Source organism: Myxine glutinosa, chromosome 12, assembly GCF_964187855.1.
Source record: "Myxine glutinosa chromosome 12, kmMyxGlut1.1, whole genome shotgun sequence".
Taxonomy (NCBI): domain Eukaryota; kingdom Metazoa; phylum Chordata; class Myxini; order Myxiniformes; family Myxinidae; genus Myxine; species Myxine glutinosa.
In genome coordinates this window covers 65,366,397-65,384,843 of record NC_136272.1, presented here as the reverse complement: position 1 = coordinate 65,384,843, position 18,447 = coordinate 65,366,397, and the positions used below count along the sequence as shown (strand labels likewise).

General features: G+C 45.1%; 2 protein-coding genes across 8 annotated transcripts in view; one reads left to right on the top strand and one right to left on the bottom strand.

The window, feature by feature from the left end:
* Positions 1-945: 945 nt before the first annotated feature.
* Positions 946-13,216, bottom strand: SPRING1 (SREBF pathway regulator in golgi 1). 2 transcript variants are annotated; one of them, XM_068131853.2, is made up of 6 exons: positions 13,055-13,216; positions 12,685-12,779; positions 8,860-9,058; positions 2,803-3,149; positions 2,323-2,436; positions 946-2,177 (listed from the first exon to the last, which is right to left on the bottom strand). In XM_068131853.2, exons 2-6 carry the CDS (start codon positions 12,775-12,777, stop codon positions 2,091-2,093), a joined length of 840 nt encoding a protein of 279 aa, XP_067987954.2. In that variant the 5' UTR covers positions 12,778-12,779; positions 13,055-13,216; the 3' UTR covers positions 946-2,090. The 2 variants fall into 2 exon arrangements, with proteins under 2 accessions (XP_067987954.2, XP_067987953.2); XM_068131852.2 differs by having other exon boundaries at positions 12,871-13,208.
* Positions 13,217-14,897: 1,681 nt separating this feature from the next.
* The window catches only part of GINS1 (GINS complex subunit 1), a 43,653-nt gene continuing 40,103 nt past the window's right edge, over positions 14,898-18,447 (top strand). For all 6 annotated transcript variants that reach the window (XM_078766909.1, XM_078766907.1, XM_078766905.1 and 3 more), the window contains exons 1-2: positions 14,898-15,003; positions 18,237-18,301. In XM_078766909.1, the coding sequence (XP_078623035.1) occupies positions 14,929-15,003; positions 18,237-18,301 (140 nt within the window). In that variant the 5' untranslated portion in view covers positions 14,898-14,928. The remainder of the gene's footprint in view (positions 15,004-18,236; positions 18,302-18,447) is intronic.

The window sequence follows — 18,447 nt, the reverse complement described above, 5'->3', positions numbered from 1 at the left end:
GTATTAGGTTCTTGTGGTCAAATGCTGTCTTTGGTTTTCACCAAACATGTCTTCTGGTACTGTGGCCAAATAGCTCTACCTTTGACTCATCTGTCCAAAGCACATTGTTCCAGAAGTCCTGGTCTTTGCCTCGGTGTTCATTGGCAAACTTTAGTCTTGCCCTGATTTTCTTTCTGGACAGCAAAGGTTTCCTCCTGGCACACCTCCCATGCAGATCAAATGTGTGCAGCCTCTTTCTAATGGTAGACTCGTGCACTTTGACGTCAACAGTGGCAAGAGCTACCTGTCAGTCCCGTGATGACATTCTGGGGTTCTCAGAGACTTCTTTCAGCATCTTGCGCTCTGCTCTCGGGCTGAACTTGCTGGGGCGGCCTGGCCTGAACAAGTTGGCAGTTGTTTGGAATCTTCTCCACTTGTAGATGATCTTCCGGACAGTCGAATGATTGATTTCAAATTGTTTGGAGATCTTTTTAAATCCCTTCCCACATTCGTAGGCATCTATAACCTTTCTGAAGGCATCAGAGAGCTCTTTTGATCTAGTCATGGTGACGCCACACACTTCAACAACAAAAAGCAAACCAAACGAAATGTCTGAGGTTTAAATAAGACAGGTTCCTCCAAGATCCTCTCTAACGATATTCTAATCATTTGCACCTGAGCTGGTGCACCTGATTCTAATTTTAGGTATTTGAAGTAGTGATAAATGTAGGGGTGTACTTACTTTTTCCACATGCGAAATTTGCATTTATGTTTATTTAAATTATACAATGGACTACAAAATTTAAATGTTTCATGACATTTGTTATATTATATCACCTTTATCTATCAATATTGTTGAAATGAAGATCAAACAGCTGTATGTTGAAAAAGTCAAAACTTTACATGGGGTGTACTTACTTTTTCACATGACTGTACATATTTGCAGATGACAATGGTGTTTGAGCGTTATAGTTGTTTAACATTCCTTTTTATTACAAAAACAACTTGCATTGCAGGGTAAACAGAAATCGAAAAGATCAATTTTCAGCTCAAGTTGCACGTATCAGGAGCGGACGGGGGGAAAAAAAACAAAAACCAAACACGAACTGGGAGGTGACATTTCAGAAAGAAACATGTAAAATCATTCAATTCTATATTGCACCTCAAGTCAGTTACGAGTTTAGGCCACAAGTGTGCAACCTCTCCAAGGACTGCAGCTTTGCTGCTGATGTAGTAACCCCTTTTGGGCGATTTTGTCCGCTTTTCCAGCAATACCTCACCTACTCTGACGAAAAATACTTCTTTAACGTTTACGTAGACCAGTATGTGAAATGGTAATATCATAATATATGGTAATGTAATAACAGAAACATATCATAAAACAAACAGACCATAACATAATATCATAATATCATACAGGTAATGCTCAGATGAGAAACCCAGTTTAATGTCCATCGGATGGACGTGCACCGTGATGAAACACCGTGCCTGCGGACCCAGACCAGACAACTCGGACTTAAGTGCACGATCGTGTCAGACGATGTGCATATAAAATAAAAAATATATATATACAAAACTTACATCATGAGCACGATTATGTACACCATATGCAATATCTGAATCTCACCTGGACAACTTAACAGGTACATAATGGTCTCCATTTTCTTTCAAACGCCACAAGATCATTTCAATACTCATGTTAGAGAACGCACGGATTTGCCTGTGTTAACAGACAAGATAATGGATTTTATCAACTGAAAGTTCACAATTGTTTTACTCTGGGAACCAAAGTGAGGCCGACTTTGAACGGTCACGCTTTCACACCTATATATACACCGTTGTTGCTACTCTGACGAAGGGGGAACGTTCAAAACATTCAGCACATCTCGGGATCTGGCTGAAAAGCAACTCGCATCTCTTCATATTGCAAATTTGCCCATTAATAACTCGGTAGAAACTTGAAGACCCTTCCATCCGAGCATGCTCAGAGTCCTCTCTGCCACACTCTGGCACTCCAAATCCCAATATTGCAAGTGGGACATGACCAGCATATTGTAAATAAACAATGCTGGGTGAGTTACAGGAGGAAGAAGATGAACAAGTACATTTGTCTACTGATCTGGCAGAAGCTCAGGAAGGCTCTCACTATAACAATACTTGAAGTGTGGGTTCCTGTACATGTTCTCATGTTGAACACTCTGTGCGCATTGGGGAGGGAGAAGGAAGAGAGGTTCTGATTTGCAAGTGCCAACTGATGTCCAAAAAAAAAAAAAGGTAAATATATCAATGTTGTTCAGTTTGGAGCTACCTCTGTAAAGTCAAATCAAATAATGTGAAGCAAACCTGTGAAGATGTTCGACACTTGGCCTGACAAAGCTCAAAATAGTCAGTGATCACGAGAAGAATGGGCAGTGGAAGAACGCCGGGCCTGACTGCCATCTTTTGCAGCTCAACCGCCTGGACAACAACAATTGGACATGTCCGGTCAAAAGTGACCGGTTGTGTTGAGCGATCACGTTATTGCTGCAAATAGTTCTTCAACAGAATCTCACATTCCCTACAGAATGTACTTTCCAAAGGCAAGCGAACAAGGCACAGCTTCAACAACCACGTCTAATGTTAATTTGTCTATCAGATCACACTGCATGAACGAACGTACACATATCCAAGTTCCTGATCCATTATCCTCAGGATGAGGCTACATGTATAAAAAAAATTATGATTCATTAAAATGGTGCCCAACTTGTAACTATTTATTAGAGCTACTTCAGTCATGACAATGTGTTGATGTAAAATTGGGTCAAATTCTAAGTCACTACAGACCTGGCGGGGATGGAGGCAGCAGGAAATGCAGAACTCGTACAATGAACAGCAGCCGTTACCCTGGCATGAATGGCAACTGTACTGCTCTCCGCTATCCCTTTCTGTACCACTCATCCCCAATCCTTCCTCTGTTCTGCCCCTCATATCACTTTTCACCATCATTCCATCAGCTGTTTTCTTCCCTGCATCAAACTCTCCTGCCAAATTCCAATTTACCGCAGTATCCCGTGGCCCCAACCAATTCCCACGCTTGGCTCGATTCCCCTTTTGGAGCCGATCCCTTCTCTCACGTTTTGGGGCCTTACAGCAACCATTCGCCTGCAATGCCAAACGTTTGCAAACGTAACCTGTTAACAAAAAGCAACAAGAAAGAGAACAACCAAAAATAAAAGTTAACACATAAAAAAGAAAATGTAAAAGTACACTACATGGCCAAAAGTATACGGACACCCCTTATAATTAGTCGATTCGGCTGTTTCAGCCACACCCATGGCTGACAGGTACATATAATCAAGCACACAGCCATGCAAACTCCATACACAAACATTGGCAGTAGAATGGGCCGTACTGAAGAGCTCAGTGACTTTCAACGTGGCACCGTCATGGGATGCCACCTTTCCAACAAGACAGTTCGTCAGATTTCTGCCCTGCTAGAGCTGCCCCGGTTAACTGTAAGTGCTGTTATTGTGAAGTGGAAATGTCTAGGAGCAACAACAGCTCAGCCTCGATGTTGTAGGCCACACAAGCTCACAGAACGGGACTGCCGAGTGCTGAAGCGCGCAGCGCATAAAAATAGTCTGTCCTCGGTTGCAACACTCACGACCGAGTTCCCAACTGCCTCTGGAAGCAATGTCAGCACAACAACTGTTCGTCGGGAGCTTCATGAATTGGGTTTCCATGGCCGAGCAGCCGCACACAAGCCGAAGATCACCATGTGCAATGCCAAGCGTCGGCTGGAGTGGTGTAAAGCTCGCCGCCATTGGACTCTGGAGCAGTGGAAACGCGTTCTCTGGAGTGATGAATCACGCTTCACCATCTGGCAGTCCAACGGACAAATCTTGGTTTGGCAGATGCCAGGAGAACGCTACCTGCCCGAATGCATAGTGCCAACTGTAAAGTTTGGTGAAGGAGGAATAATGGTCGGGGGCTGTTTTTCATGGTTTGGGCTGGGCCGCTTAGTTCCATTGAAGGGAAATCTTAACGCTACAGCATACAATGACATTCTAGTCTAGACGATTGTGTGCTTCCAACTCTGTGGCAACAGTTTGGGGAACACCCTTTCCTGTTTCAGCATGACAATGCCCCCGTGCAAAAAATGAAAGTCCATACACAAATGGTTTGTCGGGATCGGTGTGGAAGAACCTGACTGGCCTGCACAGTTGACCTCAACCCCATCGAACACCTTTGGGATGAATTGGAACGCCGACCGAGCAAGGCTTAATCGCCCAACATCAGCGTTCGACCTCACTCATGCTCTTGTGGCGGAATGGAAGCAAATTCCCACAGCAATGTTCCAACATGTAATGGAAAGCCTTCCCCGTAGAGAGGAGGCTGTTATAGCAGCAATGGAGGAGGGGGGGAGGGGGGGGGACCAACTCCATATTACTGCCCATGATTTTGGAATGAGATATTCGACGAGCACATATGGTGTGATGCTAAGGTGTCCACATAATTTTGGCCATGTAGTGTATATCACAAACCCTACTACATATAAATAGAATCATGAATGGATTAACTGCTCACAAAAAGATGAAATTCAGACAGGAGAAAACCCCAACCCAAAGGAGGAGAAAACAACCAACCCAACAAAGCAGGAGGAGAGAAAAACAACCAACCCAAAGCAGGAGGAGGGGAAAAAACAACCAACCCAAAGGAGTAAAACAACCAACCCAAATGAGGAGAAAACCACCAACCTAAAGCAGGAGGAGAGAAAAAACAACCAACACAAAGGAGGAGAAAATTAACCAACCCAAAGGAGAAGCAAACGACCAATGTAAAGCAGGAGGAGAGAAAAAACAACCAACCCAAATGAGGAGAAAAACAACAGAGAGAACCGAAAGCAGGAGAAAAATAAACAACCCAAATGAGAAAAACAACCAACCAAAAGCAGGAGAGAAAAACAACCAACCCAAACAGGAGGAGAGAAAACAACCAACCCAAGCAGGAGGAGAGAAAAACAACCAACCCAAAGGAGGAGGAGAGAAAAACAACCAACCCAAAGGAGGAGGAGAGAAAAACAACCAACCCAAAGCAGGAGGAGAAAAAAAAACCAACCCAAAGGAGGAGGAGAGAAAAACAACCAACCCAAAGCAGGAGAAAAAAAAACCAACCCAAAGGAGGAGGAGAGAAAAAAAACCAACCCAAAGGAGAAGGAAAACCACCAACCTAAAGCAGGAGAGAAAAAACAACCAACCCAAAGCAGGAGAAGAAAAACAACCAAACCAAATGAGGAGAAACACAACCAACCCAAATGAGGAGAAAAACCACCAACCTAAAGCAGGAGAAAAAACAACCAACCCAAAGGAGGAGAAAATAACCAACCCAAAGGAGAAGAAAAACCACCAACGTAAAGCAGGAGGAGAGAAAAAACAACCAACCCAAAGCAGGAGGAGAAAAACAACCAACCCAAAGGAGGAGGAGAGAAAAACAACCAACCCAAAGGAGGAGGAGAGAAAAACAACCAACCCAAAGGAGGAGGAGAGAAAAAAAACCAACCCAAAGGAGAAGGAAAACCACCAACCCAAAGCAGGAGAGAAAAAACAACCAACCCAAAGCAGGAGAAGAAAAACAACCAAACCAAATGAGGAGAAACACAACCAACCCAAATGAGGAGAAAAACCACCAACCTAAAGCAGGAGAAAAAACAACCAACCCAAAGGAGGAGAAAATAACCAACCCAAAGGAGAAGAAAAACCACCAACGTAAAGCAGGAGGAGAGAAAAAACAACCAACCCAAAGCAGGAGGAGAAAAACAACCAACCCAAAGGAGGAGGAGAGAAAAACAACCAACCCAAAGGAGGAGGAGAGAAAAACAACCAACCCAAAGCAGGAGGAGAAAAAAAAACCAACCCAAAGGAGGAGGAGAGAAAAACAACCAACCCAAAGCAGGAGAAAAAAAAACCAACCCAAAGGAGGAGGAGAGAAAAAAAACCAACCCGAAGGAGAAGGAAAACCACCAACCTAAAGCAGGAGAGAAAAAACAACCAAACCAAATGAGGAGAAACACAACCAACCCAAATGAGGAGAAAAACCACCAACCTAAAGCAGGAGAAAAAACAACCAACCCAAAGGAGGAGAAAATAACCAACCCAAAGGAGAAGAAAAACCACCAACGTAAAGCAGGAGGAGAGAAAAAACAACCAACCCAAAGCAGGAGGAGAAAAACAACCAACCCAAATGAGGAGAAAAACCACCAACCGAAAGTAGGAGAGAAAAAACAACCAACCCAAAGCAGGAGGAGAAAAACAACCAAACCAAATGAGAAACACAACCAACCCAAATGAGGAGAAAAACCACCAACCTAAAGCAGGAGGAGAGAAAAAACAACCAACCCAAAGGAGGAGAAAATAACCAACCCAAAGGAGAAGAAAAACCACCAACCTAAAGCAGGAGGAGAGAAAAAACAACCAACCCAAAGGAGAAGAAAAACCACCAACATAAAGCAGGAGAGAAAAAATAACCAACCCAAAGGAGGAGGAAAATAACCAACCCAAAGCAGCAGGAGAGAAAAACAACGAACCCAAAGCAGGAGAAAAATAACCAACCCAAAGGAGAGGAAAACCACCAAACTAAAGCAGGAGTAGAGAAAAAACAACCAACCCAAATGAGAGAAAAACAACCAACCCAAAGCATGAGGAGAAAAACACAACCAACCCAAAGCAGGAGAAGAGAAAAACAACCAACCCAAGCAGGAGAGAAGAACAACCAACCCAAAGCAGGAGGAGAGAAAAACAACCAACCCAAAGGAGGAGAAAAATAACCAACCCAAATGAGGCGAAAAACAACCAACCCGAAGCAGGAGGAGAGAAAAACAACCAACCCAAATGAGAGAAAAACAACCAACCCAAAGCATGAGGAGAAAAACACAACCAACCCAAAGCAGGAGAAGAGAAAAACAACCAACCCAAGCAGGAGAGAAGAACAACCAACCCAAAGCAGGAGGAGAGAAAAACAACCAACCCAAAGGAGGAGAAAAATAACCAACCCAAATGAGGCGAAAAACAACCAACCCGAAGCAGGAGGAGAGAAAAACAACCAACCCAAATGAGAGAAAAACAACCAACCCAAAGCATGAGGAGAAAAAAACAACCAACCTCAAGCAGGAGGAGAAAAAAACAACCAACCCCAAGCAGGAGGAGAAAAACAACCAACCCAAATGAGGAGAAAAACCACCAACCGAAAGCAGGAGGCGAGAAAAAAAAACCAACCCAAAGGAGGAGAAAAATAACCAACCCAAATGAGGAGAAAAATAACCAACCCAAAGGAGAAGCAAAACCACCAACGTAAAGCAGGAGAAAAAACAACCAACCCAAAGGAGTAGAAAAATAACCAACCCAAAGGAGAAGCAAAACCACCAACGTAAAGCAGGAGAAAAAAACAACCAACCCAAAGGAGAAAAATAACCAACGTAAAGCAGGAGGAGAGAAAACAACCAACGCAAGCAGGAGGAGAGAAAACAACCAACCCAAATGAGGAGAAAAACCACCAACCGTAAGCAGGAGGCGAGAAAAAAAAACCAACCCAAAGGAGTAGAAAAATAACCAACCCAAAGGAGAAGCAAAACCACCAACGTAAAGCAGGAGAAAAAAACAACCAACCCAAAGGAGAAAAATAACCAACGTAAAGCAGGAGGAGAGAAAACAACCAACGCAAGCAGGAGGAGAGAAAACAACCAACCCAAGCAGGAGGAGAGAAAAACAACCAACCCAAAGCAGGAGAGAAAAACAACCAACCCAAAGGAGGAGAGAAAAACAACCAACCCAAAGCAGTAGGAGAAAAACAACCAACCCAAAGGAGGAGGAAAAACCACCAACATAAAGCAGGAGAGAAAAAACAACCAACCCAAAGAAGGAGAAAAATAACCAACGTAAAGCAGGAGGAGAGAAAAACAACCAACCCAAAGCAGGAGGAGAAAAACAACCAACCCAAATGACGAGGAAAATAACCAACCCAAATGAGGAGAAAAACAACCAACCCAAAGCAGGAGGAGAAAAACAACCAACCCAAATGACGAGGAAAATAACCAACCCAAAGGAGGAGAAAAACCACCAACCCAAATGAGGAGCAAAACCACCAACCCAAATGAGGAGAAAAACAACCAACCCAAATGAGGAGAAAAACAACCACCCCAAAGCAGGAGAGAAAAACAACCAACCCAAAGCAGGAGGAAAATAACCAACCCAAATGAGGAGAAAAACAACCACCCCAAAGCAGGAGGAAAATAACCAACCCACCCAAATGAGGAGAAAAACAACCACCCCAAAGCAGGAGAGAAAAACAACCAACCCAAAGGAGGAGAGAAAAACAACCAACCCAAAGGAGGAGGAGAGAAAAAACAACCAACCCAAATGAGGAGGAGAAAAACAACCAACCCAAAGCAGGAGGAGAAAAACCACCAACCTAAAGCAGGAGAAGAAAAAAAAACAACCAACCCAAAACAGGAGGAGAAAAACCACCAAACTAAAGCAGGAGAAGGAAAAAAAACAACCAACCCAAAACAGGAGGAGAAAAACAATCAACCCAAATGAGAAAAACAATCAACCCAAATGAGAAAAACAACCAACCCAAAGCAGGAGGAGAGAAACCACCAACCCAAAGGAGGAGAAAAACAACCACCCCAAAACAGGAGGAGAAAAACAATCAACCCAAATGAGAAAAACAACCAACCCAAAGCAGGAGGAGAGAAACCACCAACCCAAAGGAGGAGAAAACCCCAACAGTTGCACAAAACATCAAGGACATGTCAAAGTAACATTTTCAATAACATCGTGATAGAGCAAGAAACAACTTGTGGTATTATCCAGAGATTAACAACCCCAAAACATACATACATCTCACCATGATCATCTGTAACCAATGTCCAGCCTTGCTCCGTATTTCTACAGCGACTTCCAGGGACACCTGCATTCCCACCTACCGGAGTACCCCTGCTGTCATTTAAAAGGAGAAAATGAGCTCTCCAAGCGAGGCGTCTCGTCAAGCTTTCTTTCTGCTCATCCTCAATTACACCTGCACCCCATTGGCTTTCCACCTTTTCCTGCAGGCCAAATGGAAGTGATATGGGAAACAAGGTAGTGATGCAATTCATTTCTAAAAAAAACTGCATATAATACGGGAATTTAAAGGAAGGGGAAGGGGGAGAGAACAAAGGAAGGGGAAGGGGGAGAGAGAACAAAGGGGGGGGGGTGAGAAGGAAGGGTGGTGGGGAGGGGGGGGGAAGAGAAGCAAGGACAGGTGAGGGGGAGGGCAAGGAAGGACGGGATGTTGGGGGAAAGGGAGAGGATATGGAAGGACAGGCTGGGGGTGGGTAAAGATGGAAGGATGGGTTGGGGGGTGAGAAGAAAGGGTGGGGCATGGGTAAGAGACAAGAATCCCTATATACTAGGAGTAGCAACAATCTGCATTGATACGCCATTTTGTTTCCATCCAGTGCGGTGCACTGAACCTGCGCCATTGCGATTTGTGCGTGAAGCGCAACGTGTCCATTTTCTCATTAAGCTCTTTCTCTGCGCCGAAAAGAGATTATAATACTTCATGCTTTCTTTTCGTTCGTCCAACGTGTCAGAATGAGCATACAATGAGACACTCGGACAGGATTGATTTAACCTTAAAACGGATACCAGAAACCGCGGCAATATGAAGTGTAATGCGCGAGTAAAGATCACACTCACGAGTGTCTAATTTGAGGTGTACAGAGCGAGTGAGTTGAAGAAATCCACAGGTAGTGAATGAAACCAGAAACAGGAAAAGCAGTGGAAGAAGGAAGAATGAAAAAATAGAAATGGCGGCATACCCACCAACCAGGCCAGATGCACAAACCATCGAGAGCAGAGAATTAGAAAAGACACAAATTGCGAATGAAAACATAAATAAATAAATTTTTTAAAAAGAGCTCGAGAAGATTGATGGATTGTGTGCTCTCTTTTTTTTTTTCTTTTTTTTTGTATACTGAATCGAGGCTCGTGAAAGAGCTAACATTTATTTCACAAACAAATCAACCAGACAAACAAAATATACAAAAAGAGGGAGCGGAAGACAAGAGAAGGGGAAGCACACAAACACTTGAGAGCACACAACATTTGAGAGCAGAGAGATGTGTGGGAGGGAGAGGGCTTGGGGGGAGGTCCTTGGATGCTGGGCAAGGGTGACACTGGGTGGTTTGCCATTGCCTTCCTATCAGATAGTCAGGGCAGGAATTTGCAATTTGTTCAGCATGCGGTTGATATCTCACCCCTCTCGCCGAAGGACACCGTGGGATTTGCAACATCCACCAACTTGTGATAGCAGATGGGACACCCGGCTTAACGTCCATTCGAGGGACGGCACCAATGAACCACCCGGCTGACAGTTCGTAGCTCAGTCGGGATTCAAACCCAGGCTAAATAGCTAAGAGAGTGTGTGGACCTCAAGGCCATCCTGCCAGTCCCTAAAGATATGGATCGGGAAAGTTTTTCTTTGCAATCAAATGGACGAGGAAAGAAGAAATTTTGAAAGAATAAAGAAGGAATAAAAGAAGGCTACATTAAAATGAAGATAAGAGAGTGTCATGCGTTTACCTATAAGCCACTTTTCCAGGATGTAGTTGGTATGTCAAGACTGATGTATAGGCCTTCATGTTTTGATGATTATTGTCTTAACGGATTGTACCCAACCACCAACTAAAATACGATTACAGCACCACACATGTGTGTACACACACGGCACCACACCTTACCTGGCACATTAATGACCCAGAAGTCAGTTTCCATCTCCAATAAATAACTATTTTCCCCAAATGTTTTCCTCAAGGCATCCGCAGGGAATCTGTACATTTTTAATCCCTTCTCTGATCGATTGGTGCATCCAAGGCAAAGCATCCTGCCATTTAAAAAAGAATGATTAGCTATAGTCGACTACCGTGTGCTCATTCAATGAAAGATAAATGGAAACAAAATGACCAACGTGGCCAGAAATTTCTGGGACATGCCCCGTCGCTACTCCGACTATACAGTGATTATAGAAGAGAAGGAAGCGAGGAGGGGACGACGGGCGGAAGGCGAGAGAAGGGGACGACGGGCAAAAGGCGAGAGGAGGAGATGAGTGGAAGGCGCGAGGAGACATATGCGGAAGGCGCGAGGAGGGGACGAGATGCGGAAGGCGCGAGGAGACGAGATGCGGAAGGCGCGAGGAGACGAGATGCGGAAGGCGCGAGGAGACGAGATGCGGAAGGCGCGAGGAGGAGACGAGATGCGGAAGGCGCGAGGAGACGAGATGCGGAAGGCGCGAGGCGTAAACGAGAAGCGGAAGGCGCGAGGAGTAAACGAGAAGTGGAAGGCGCGAGGAGGGGACGAGGTGCAGAAGGCGCGAGGCGGGGACGAGGGACAGAAGGCGAGAGGAGGAGACGACAGGCAGAAGGCGAGAGGAGACGACAGGCAGAAGGTGAGAGGAGACGACAGGCAGAAGGTGAGAGGAGGAGATGAGTGCAAGGCGTGAGGAGGAGACGACAGGCAGAAGGCGCGAGGAGGAGACGAGATACGGAAGGCACGTGGAGGAGACGAAATGCGGAAGGCGCGAGGAGGGGACGAGAAGGGGACGAGAAGGGGACGAGGTGCAGAAGGCGCGAGGCGGGGACGAGGGACAGAAGGTGCGAGGAGGGGACGAGGGGCGGAAGGCGCGAGGAGGAGCTGGGTGGAAGGCGCGAGGAGGGGATGAGGGGCGGAAGGCGCGAGGAGGAGACGAGGGCGCGAGGAGGAGCTGGGTGGAAGGCGCGAGGAGGGGACGAGGGGTGGAAGGTGCGAGGAGGGGACGAGGGGCGGAAGGCGTGAGGAGGAGCTGGGTGGAAGGCGCGAGGAGGGGATGAGGGGCAGAGGGCGCGAGGAGGGGACGAGGGGCAGAAGGCGTGAGGAGGGGACGAGGGGCGGAAGGCGTGAGGAGGGGACGAGGGGCAGAAGGCGCGAAGAGGGGACGAGGGGCGGAAGGCGCGAGGAGGAGACGAGGGGCGGAAGGCGCAAGGAGGGGACGAGGTGCGGAAGTTTGGGGAGCCGAGGAGCAGAAGGCGCGAGGAAGGGACGTGGGGCGGAAGGCGCGAGGAGACGAGAAGCAGAAGGTGCGAGGAGACGAGGAGCAGAAGGCGCGAGGAAGGGACGTGGGGCGGAAGGCGCGAGGAGACGAGGGGCGGAAGGCGCGAGGAGACGAGGGGCGGAAGGCGCGAGGAGACGAGGAGCAGAAGGCGTGAGGAGACGAGGAGCAGAAGGCGCCCGACGAGGAGCTTAAGGCGCGAGGAGACGAGGAGCAGAAGGCGCGAGGAAGGGACGTGGGGCGGAAGGCGCGAGGAGACGGGGGGGCGGAAGGCGCGAGGAGACGGGGGGGGCGGAAGGCGCGAGGAGACGAGGAGCAGAAGGCGCGAGGAAGGGACGTGGGGCGGAAGGCGCGAGGAGACGGGGGACGGAAGGCGCGAGGAGACGAGGAGCAGAAGGCGCGAGGAGACGAGGAGCAGAAGGCGCGAGGAGGGGACGAGGGGCGGCAGTGTGGGGAGAAAGGAGAGAGAGAGAATAGGCATAGGGGTAGGAGAGGTGGGGATTTGGGACAACATAGGGTACAGTTGTGGGTACAACTACCCTAAATCGATAACGATACAATTACAAATCAGCAGCACAACGAACCACTGGAGGGGTCTGTACGTACCGGCCATTTCATGGTACTGGATATAAAATACAGCAGAGAAAGAGAGAGAATCCCCGCCAGGACCCACCGTCTCCGCACGATCTTCCTCAGCATCACTGGAACCAATGAAAACGCGTCGTGCACATAAGCTAATCGGAATAATCCCGAAAAAACAAGGATGACACGAACACACATCAACCGACTCACCTTATACAAAGGGGTAAAAACACATTAAACCCATAATATTCGCGAACAATGTGCCAAACATGTGCAGCGACCGCACGGAGATCGCCAGAGCAACCTTTGAGCTGCCTATAAATGACGTCACACGTCACACCATCCACGTTATCGCGATATTTCATTTGTTGTTTTGCTATGGACGGACACGCACATTTGGGTTCTTCCTGTTAGCGACGGCAGCCGCCATGTTGTTGTGTCTTAAAGTACTCCAAGAATGAAGAATTCACTGAGGTCCAACTGTTTTATTCAATCCAACATCGGACGCACTTCCCGTTCCAATCCTCTCCATGCCCCGTCCTTTACCTGGAACTCCTCCTCCTATTGGCCACGCCCCCTCAAGCATACCTTCTATGCAAAACACCCCTGCTGACGAGATATAACAACTCCTTAGCAACGACTTGACCGCTGGTAGTGATTGTGTTCGTCACTTCTGTTGTGTATTCCGTGCAAATGTCGTTCAATTACCTGGAAAATGTCAGTAGCGATGCTAAACATCATCATGAGGTTAAATTGAATGTGATTGGGTGAGAAAAGTGTTCTTATAATCATCGAACAGATCTTTGAATTGACGATCTTGACAAGTACGAAATCGGCTACAAATTTCAGAAGTAAATGCTTTGTATGTTGAGGTAATATGTTCCAAATTTCAGCAACGTCCGTTTATGCATTCTTGAGTTATATTTAGAAAACCCTCGAAATCACGATGGTGTCTGTCTGTCCGTCTGTCCGTCTGTCCGTCCGCCCAAAATGTGTTGGCGCTCATATCTCAAGGACTATACATCGAAACTAGCTGAAACTTGGAATATACATCGGCCAATAGGGCTAGTTAATGTCTTTCAAAACAAATTCAAAATATCCGCTCATTAAGGGGGTCTACGAAGGAGGGGGGGGGGGTGACCCCCCAAAATATGTCTTCTCCGAAACTACACACACGATTTTGATGAAACCTCGTCATAAGCTTCATATCTGATGCCCAGCGAAGGTGTATTGACCGCATCAAAATCTGAGCACATTCAAGGGGGTTACGGGGGAGGGGATTTCCCCCGCCCGTCCCCCACAAAATAGGTATTTTATCCCTTCTCCGAAACTACACACACAATTTCAATAAAACTTGATCGCAACCGTCACCACCCATGATGTACCAAAGTTTGCTCACGGCATTAAAAATATCACGGTCTGTGGGGGGGGGGGGGGGGGGGGGGGGGGTGAGCGACTGTTTCACCTGATCCAGATGAGCTTCAGGACCCGCGGTCCTATTATGCTTGGCTTATAGGAGCGATCCCCAGAAAGTTGATTTCTAAGATATCCCAAAAAGTTTCTAAGACTTCACTGGTAATTGAACGATATTTGGGCGGAGTAAACAACAAAAATTACGAACACGATCATAAAGCAACAGCATTCATTCGTTGCTGGGGAGTTGTTTTCACCGCGCTAAAATGGCGGCGGCCGTTGTTAACCGGAAGTCACCCAAGGTTAGGTCCGCGCATATTAAATCCGCTCCTCATATTTGAGTTCGACAAAGCATACGCAAGGATTTTATATTTACAATTATACCTTTACGGTGCCGTATCTGAAGGAAAACCTACAGGAAAAGTAGAGGAATCTTAGATTCCGACACAATAATGTTTGTGACCAAATCACCAAAGCAAGCTCTCAAACAATGAGCAAACAATACGAACTCCGTAGCTTCTGATGAAATCACGAGCATTTCGAATGTCGGTTTTGTACCAACGATGGTGCTGAAACCTCCATTTCATATCCTTTTCTGTTTGCGGTGTATAAGTATTGGAGAATCGACTTCAACGCTGCTTGAAACTGCAAGCTTTAATACCCACCCGACCAATATATACTTGAATATATATTAATACTGTATGTGTTTCACATTTGTCACTTGAGCTGATTCGAGATATTTATAACTTTTTATGAAGTAATAAATCATCGAGAAACAGATTTACAGCTTCATAAAAATAAAATTATATTAAAGGAAACAGATATGTAGACACCGGATATGACGTTTCCCGCGATATGTTCTGTGAGAAGGCTGTGGAGTTGTTGCGGGAGTTGGAACGCGCTTCTGATGGATTGTTAACTCCGTATAATGTAGGTTTGGGCGACATATTTACTGCTAAATATCTTTGTATCATGTTGTTTGTGTGACACATCGCTACACCAGTACACGCATTCTTATTCTACTCTACTGCACAATCACAATCAGTTTAAATCGTGTCAGCTCCGTCGAACGTGTGAGGAAGCGAATTAATATTAATATAATAACACGAACTTTAAATTACACGGTTTTGGAATCGCTCAATTATTACCCTCGCTAGATGAGGTGTGTGTGTGTGTGTTTATGTGTGTGTGTTTATGTGTGTGTGTTTATGTGTGTGTGTTTATGTGTGTGTGTGTGTTTATGTATGTGTGTGTGTGTGTGTGTGTGTGTGTGTGTGTGTGTGTGTGTGTGTATGTGTGTTTGTTTATGTGTGTGTGTGTGTGTGTGTGTGTGTGTGTGTGTGTGTGTGTGTGTGTGTGTGTGTGTGTGTGTGTGTGTGTGTGTGTGTGTGTGTTTATGTATGTGTGTGTGTTTATGTGTGTTTGTGTGTGTGTGTTTGTGTGTGTGTGTTTGTTTATGTATGTATGTGTGTGTGTGTGTGTGTTTATGTATGTGCGTGTGTGTGTTTATGTTTATGTGTGTGTGTGTGTGTTTATGTTTATGTGTGTGTGTTTATGTTTATGTGTGTGTGTGTGTTTATGTTTATGTATGTGTGTGTGTGTATGTTTATGTGTGTGTGTGTGTTTATGTATGTGTGTGTGTGTGTGTGTGTGTGTGTGTGTGTGTGTGTGTGTGTGTGTGTGTGTGTGTGTGTGTGTGTGTGTGTGTGTGTGTTTATGTTTATGTGTGTGTTTATGTTTGTGTGTGTGTGTGTTTATGTATGTATGTGTGTTTATGTATGTGTGTGTGTTTATGTATGTGTGTGTGTTTATGTATGTGTGTGTGTTTGTGTGTGTGTGTTTATGTTTATGTGTGTGTGTGTGTGTGTATGTATGTATGTATTTGTGTATGTGTGTGTGTTCAAAATATGTGCAATATGTCACGCACAAGACGCGTGTGCAAAACGTACCACTATTCAACATGTCACGCATAACGTGTGTATACCATACGACATGTGCACAATATGTATACATGTATATGACGCATAAATAATATGTGTGCATACAATACACAGCATATGATGTCACGCAAAACAAAACAAAACATGCCAAATGTATGTATGAACTATAATCGTGCATGTGTACGTACAAATCATGAGCCATGCGTGCGTACGTGCCCGTGTCCGTGTTGTAACTTTTTTTTTTTTTTCCCCCCATTTCAGCTTTTATCGTCAAATTTTCAATGAAGCTTTATTTTGAGAAAATGGAGAAGACTAATTAATAATTTGGTCAAAATGTCACGGTTGCATAAAATCTTAAATTTTCATCCGATTGACCTGGAATTTGAACAGGCCAACAGGGTTTGTATATTGGGCTACTGAAGCCTATTGATTTTGAGGTGAAAAGGTCATGGTCACCTGTAATCAATTGTTTTTGTGTTTTTTTTAATGCCTCCACGAGCAAACTCTTTGGAGGCATTATGTTTTCAGGTTGTCCGTCCGTCCGTCCGTGATAGGTTTTCGTTACCCCGATAACTTGAGAACGGCTGAAGGGATCTTCGTAACACCTGGCGCAGGTATATATAATGAGGTAAAGATGAACTGTTTAGATTTTGGGTCCGTGAGGTCAATGGCCAAAGGTCATGTTAGGTAAAAATCCTGTTACCACGATAACTTGTGGACCAGTGATGGGATTCTGACGAAAGTTGGTATAAATACGTATTATGATGTGAACTTATTTGATTTTCGGTTTGGGTAAGTTACAATTATTTCGTTACCGCGATAACTTGAGTGGCTGCAGGGATATTAGTCAAACTTGATGCGGGTATGTATAATGAGGTAAAGATGAACTCATTCGATTTTTGGGTCATGAGGTCAAAGGTCAGAGGTCATGTTAAAGTAAAAATTATGTTGCCGTGCCAACTCGTTAACCAGTTATGGGATTTTGAACAAACTTGGTAAAACTAAATATACTAGGGCATGCCCGTACTATATATATATCTAAAATTATATCCCCCCCCTCTATTTACATGAAATGGTTTGGCCCATTCGCAAAGCCAAAGCGAACGGCTTGCGAGTACGGTGACAATCCCCCCCCTCTATTTACATGAAATGGTTTGGTCCATTCGCAAAGCCAAAGCGAACGGCTTGCGAGTACGGTGACAATCCCCCCCCCCCTCTATTTACATGAAATGGTTTGGTCCATGAAATGGTTTGTTCCATTCGCAAAGCCAAAGCGAACGGCTTGCGAGTACGGTGACAATCCCCCCCCTCTATTTACATGAAATGGTTTGGTCCATTCGCAAAGCCAAAGCGAACGGCTTGCGAGTACGGTGACAATCCCCCCCCTCTATTTACATGAAATGGTTTGGTCCAAAGCGAACGGCTTGCGGAGTTTGGTAAATAAATCGCCATAGCTCGGTAACTACTTGTCCGATTAATATGAAACCTTGAAAAGGCACATCCTCGGGTCCCCAGCAATATACCTGGCAAGTTTCAAGTATATCGGACCCGTGGTTGTCGAGAAACAGCGGTCACAGACACACACACACACACACATACACACACACACACACACACACACATACACACAGAGATTACTGGAATTATAGATAGATGATGCAAAGATGAACTGATTGGATTATGGCATCACAAGGTCAAAGGTCAGAGGTCATGATGAACTCATTAGATTTTTGAACTGTTTAGATTTTTGTTCAAAAAACTGTAAAAATGTGTAAAACTGTAAAAATGTGATAACTTGAGATCAGCGGAGGGGATTTAAATCAAACTTGGTACAAGTACGTATGATGATGTAAACATGAACTGATTACTACAAACATGATTTTGCATTGAGGTCAAAGGTCATGTTCGGTAAAAAAAAATCCTGTTACCCTCATAACTTGTGAACCAGTGATGGGATTTTGCCCAAACTTGGTACAAGTGTATATTATGATGCAAAGATGAACTGATTATATTTTGGCATCAACGGTGAGGAGTGAAGTGATTTTGGTGAGGTCAGAGGGCATGCCAGGTAAAAATGTGATACTTGAGATCAGCTGAATGGATTTAAATCAAACTTGGTACAAGTATGTATAATGACGTAATAATGTGGGCGGAGGCATATCGGTCGATGTTGTGATGTCAGAGCGTCGTTTTAGTTTTTAACATGTTGCATCTCTTATGCAGGAAGATGGTGTCAGGCAGGTGTTAGGGGAGCTACGAGCTTTGTACATTCCAAATCAACAGGATGCGTGAGTTCCACTAAAGTGCATCACAAGATTTTTTTTTACTTCATTTGCTTCTTTTTTTTTTTTTTTTGGATACATAATCGAGGCTCGTGAAAGAGCTAAAGTCATGTATGTGTATGTCTTTTCATAACCTCTGTTGTAAACACTGC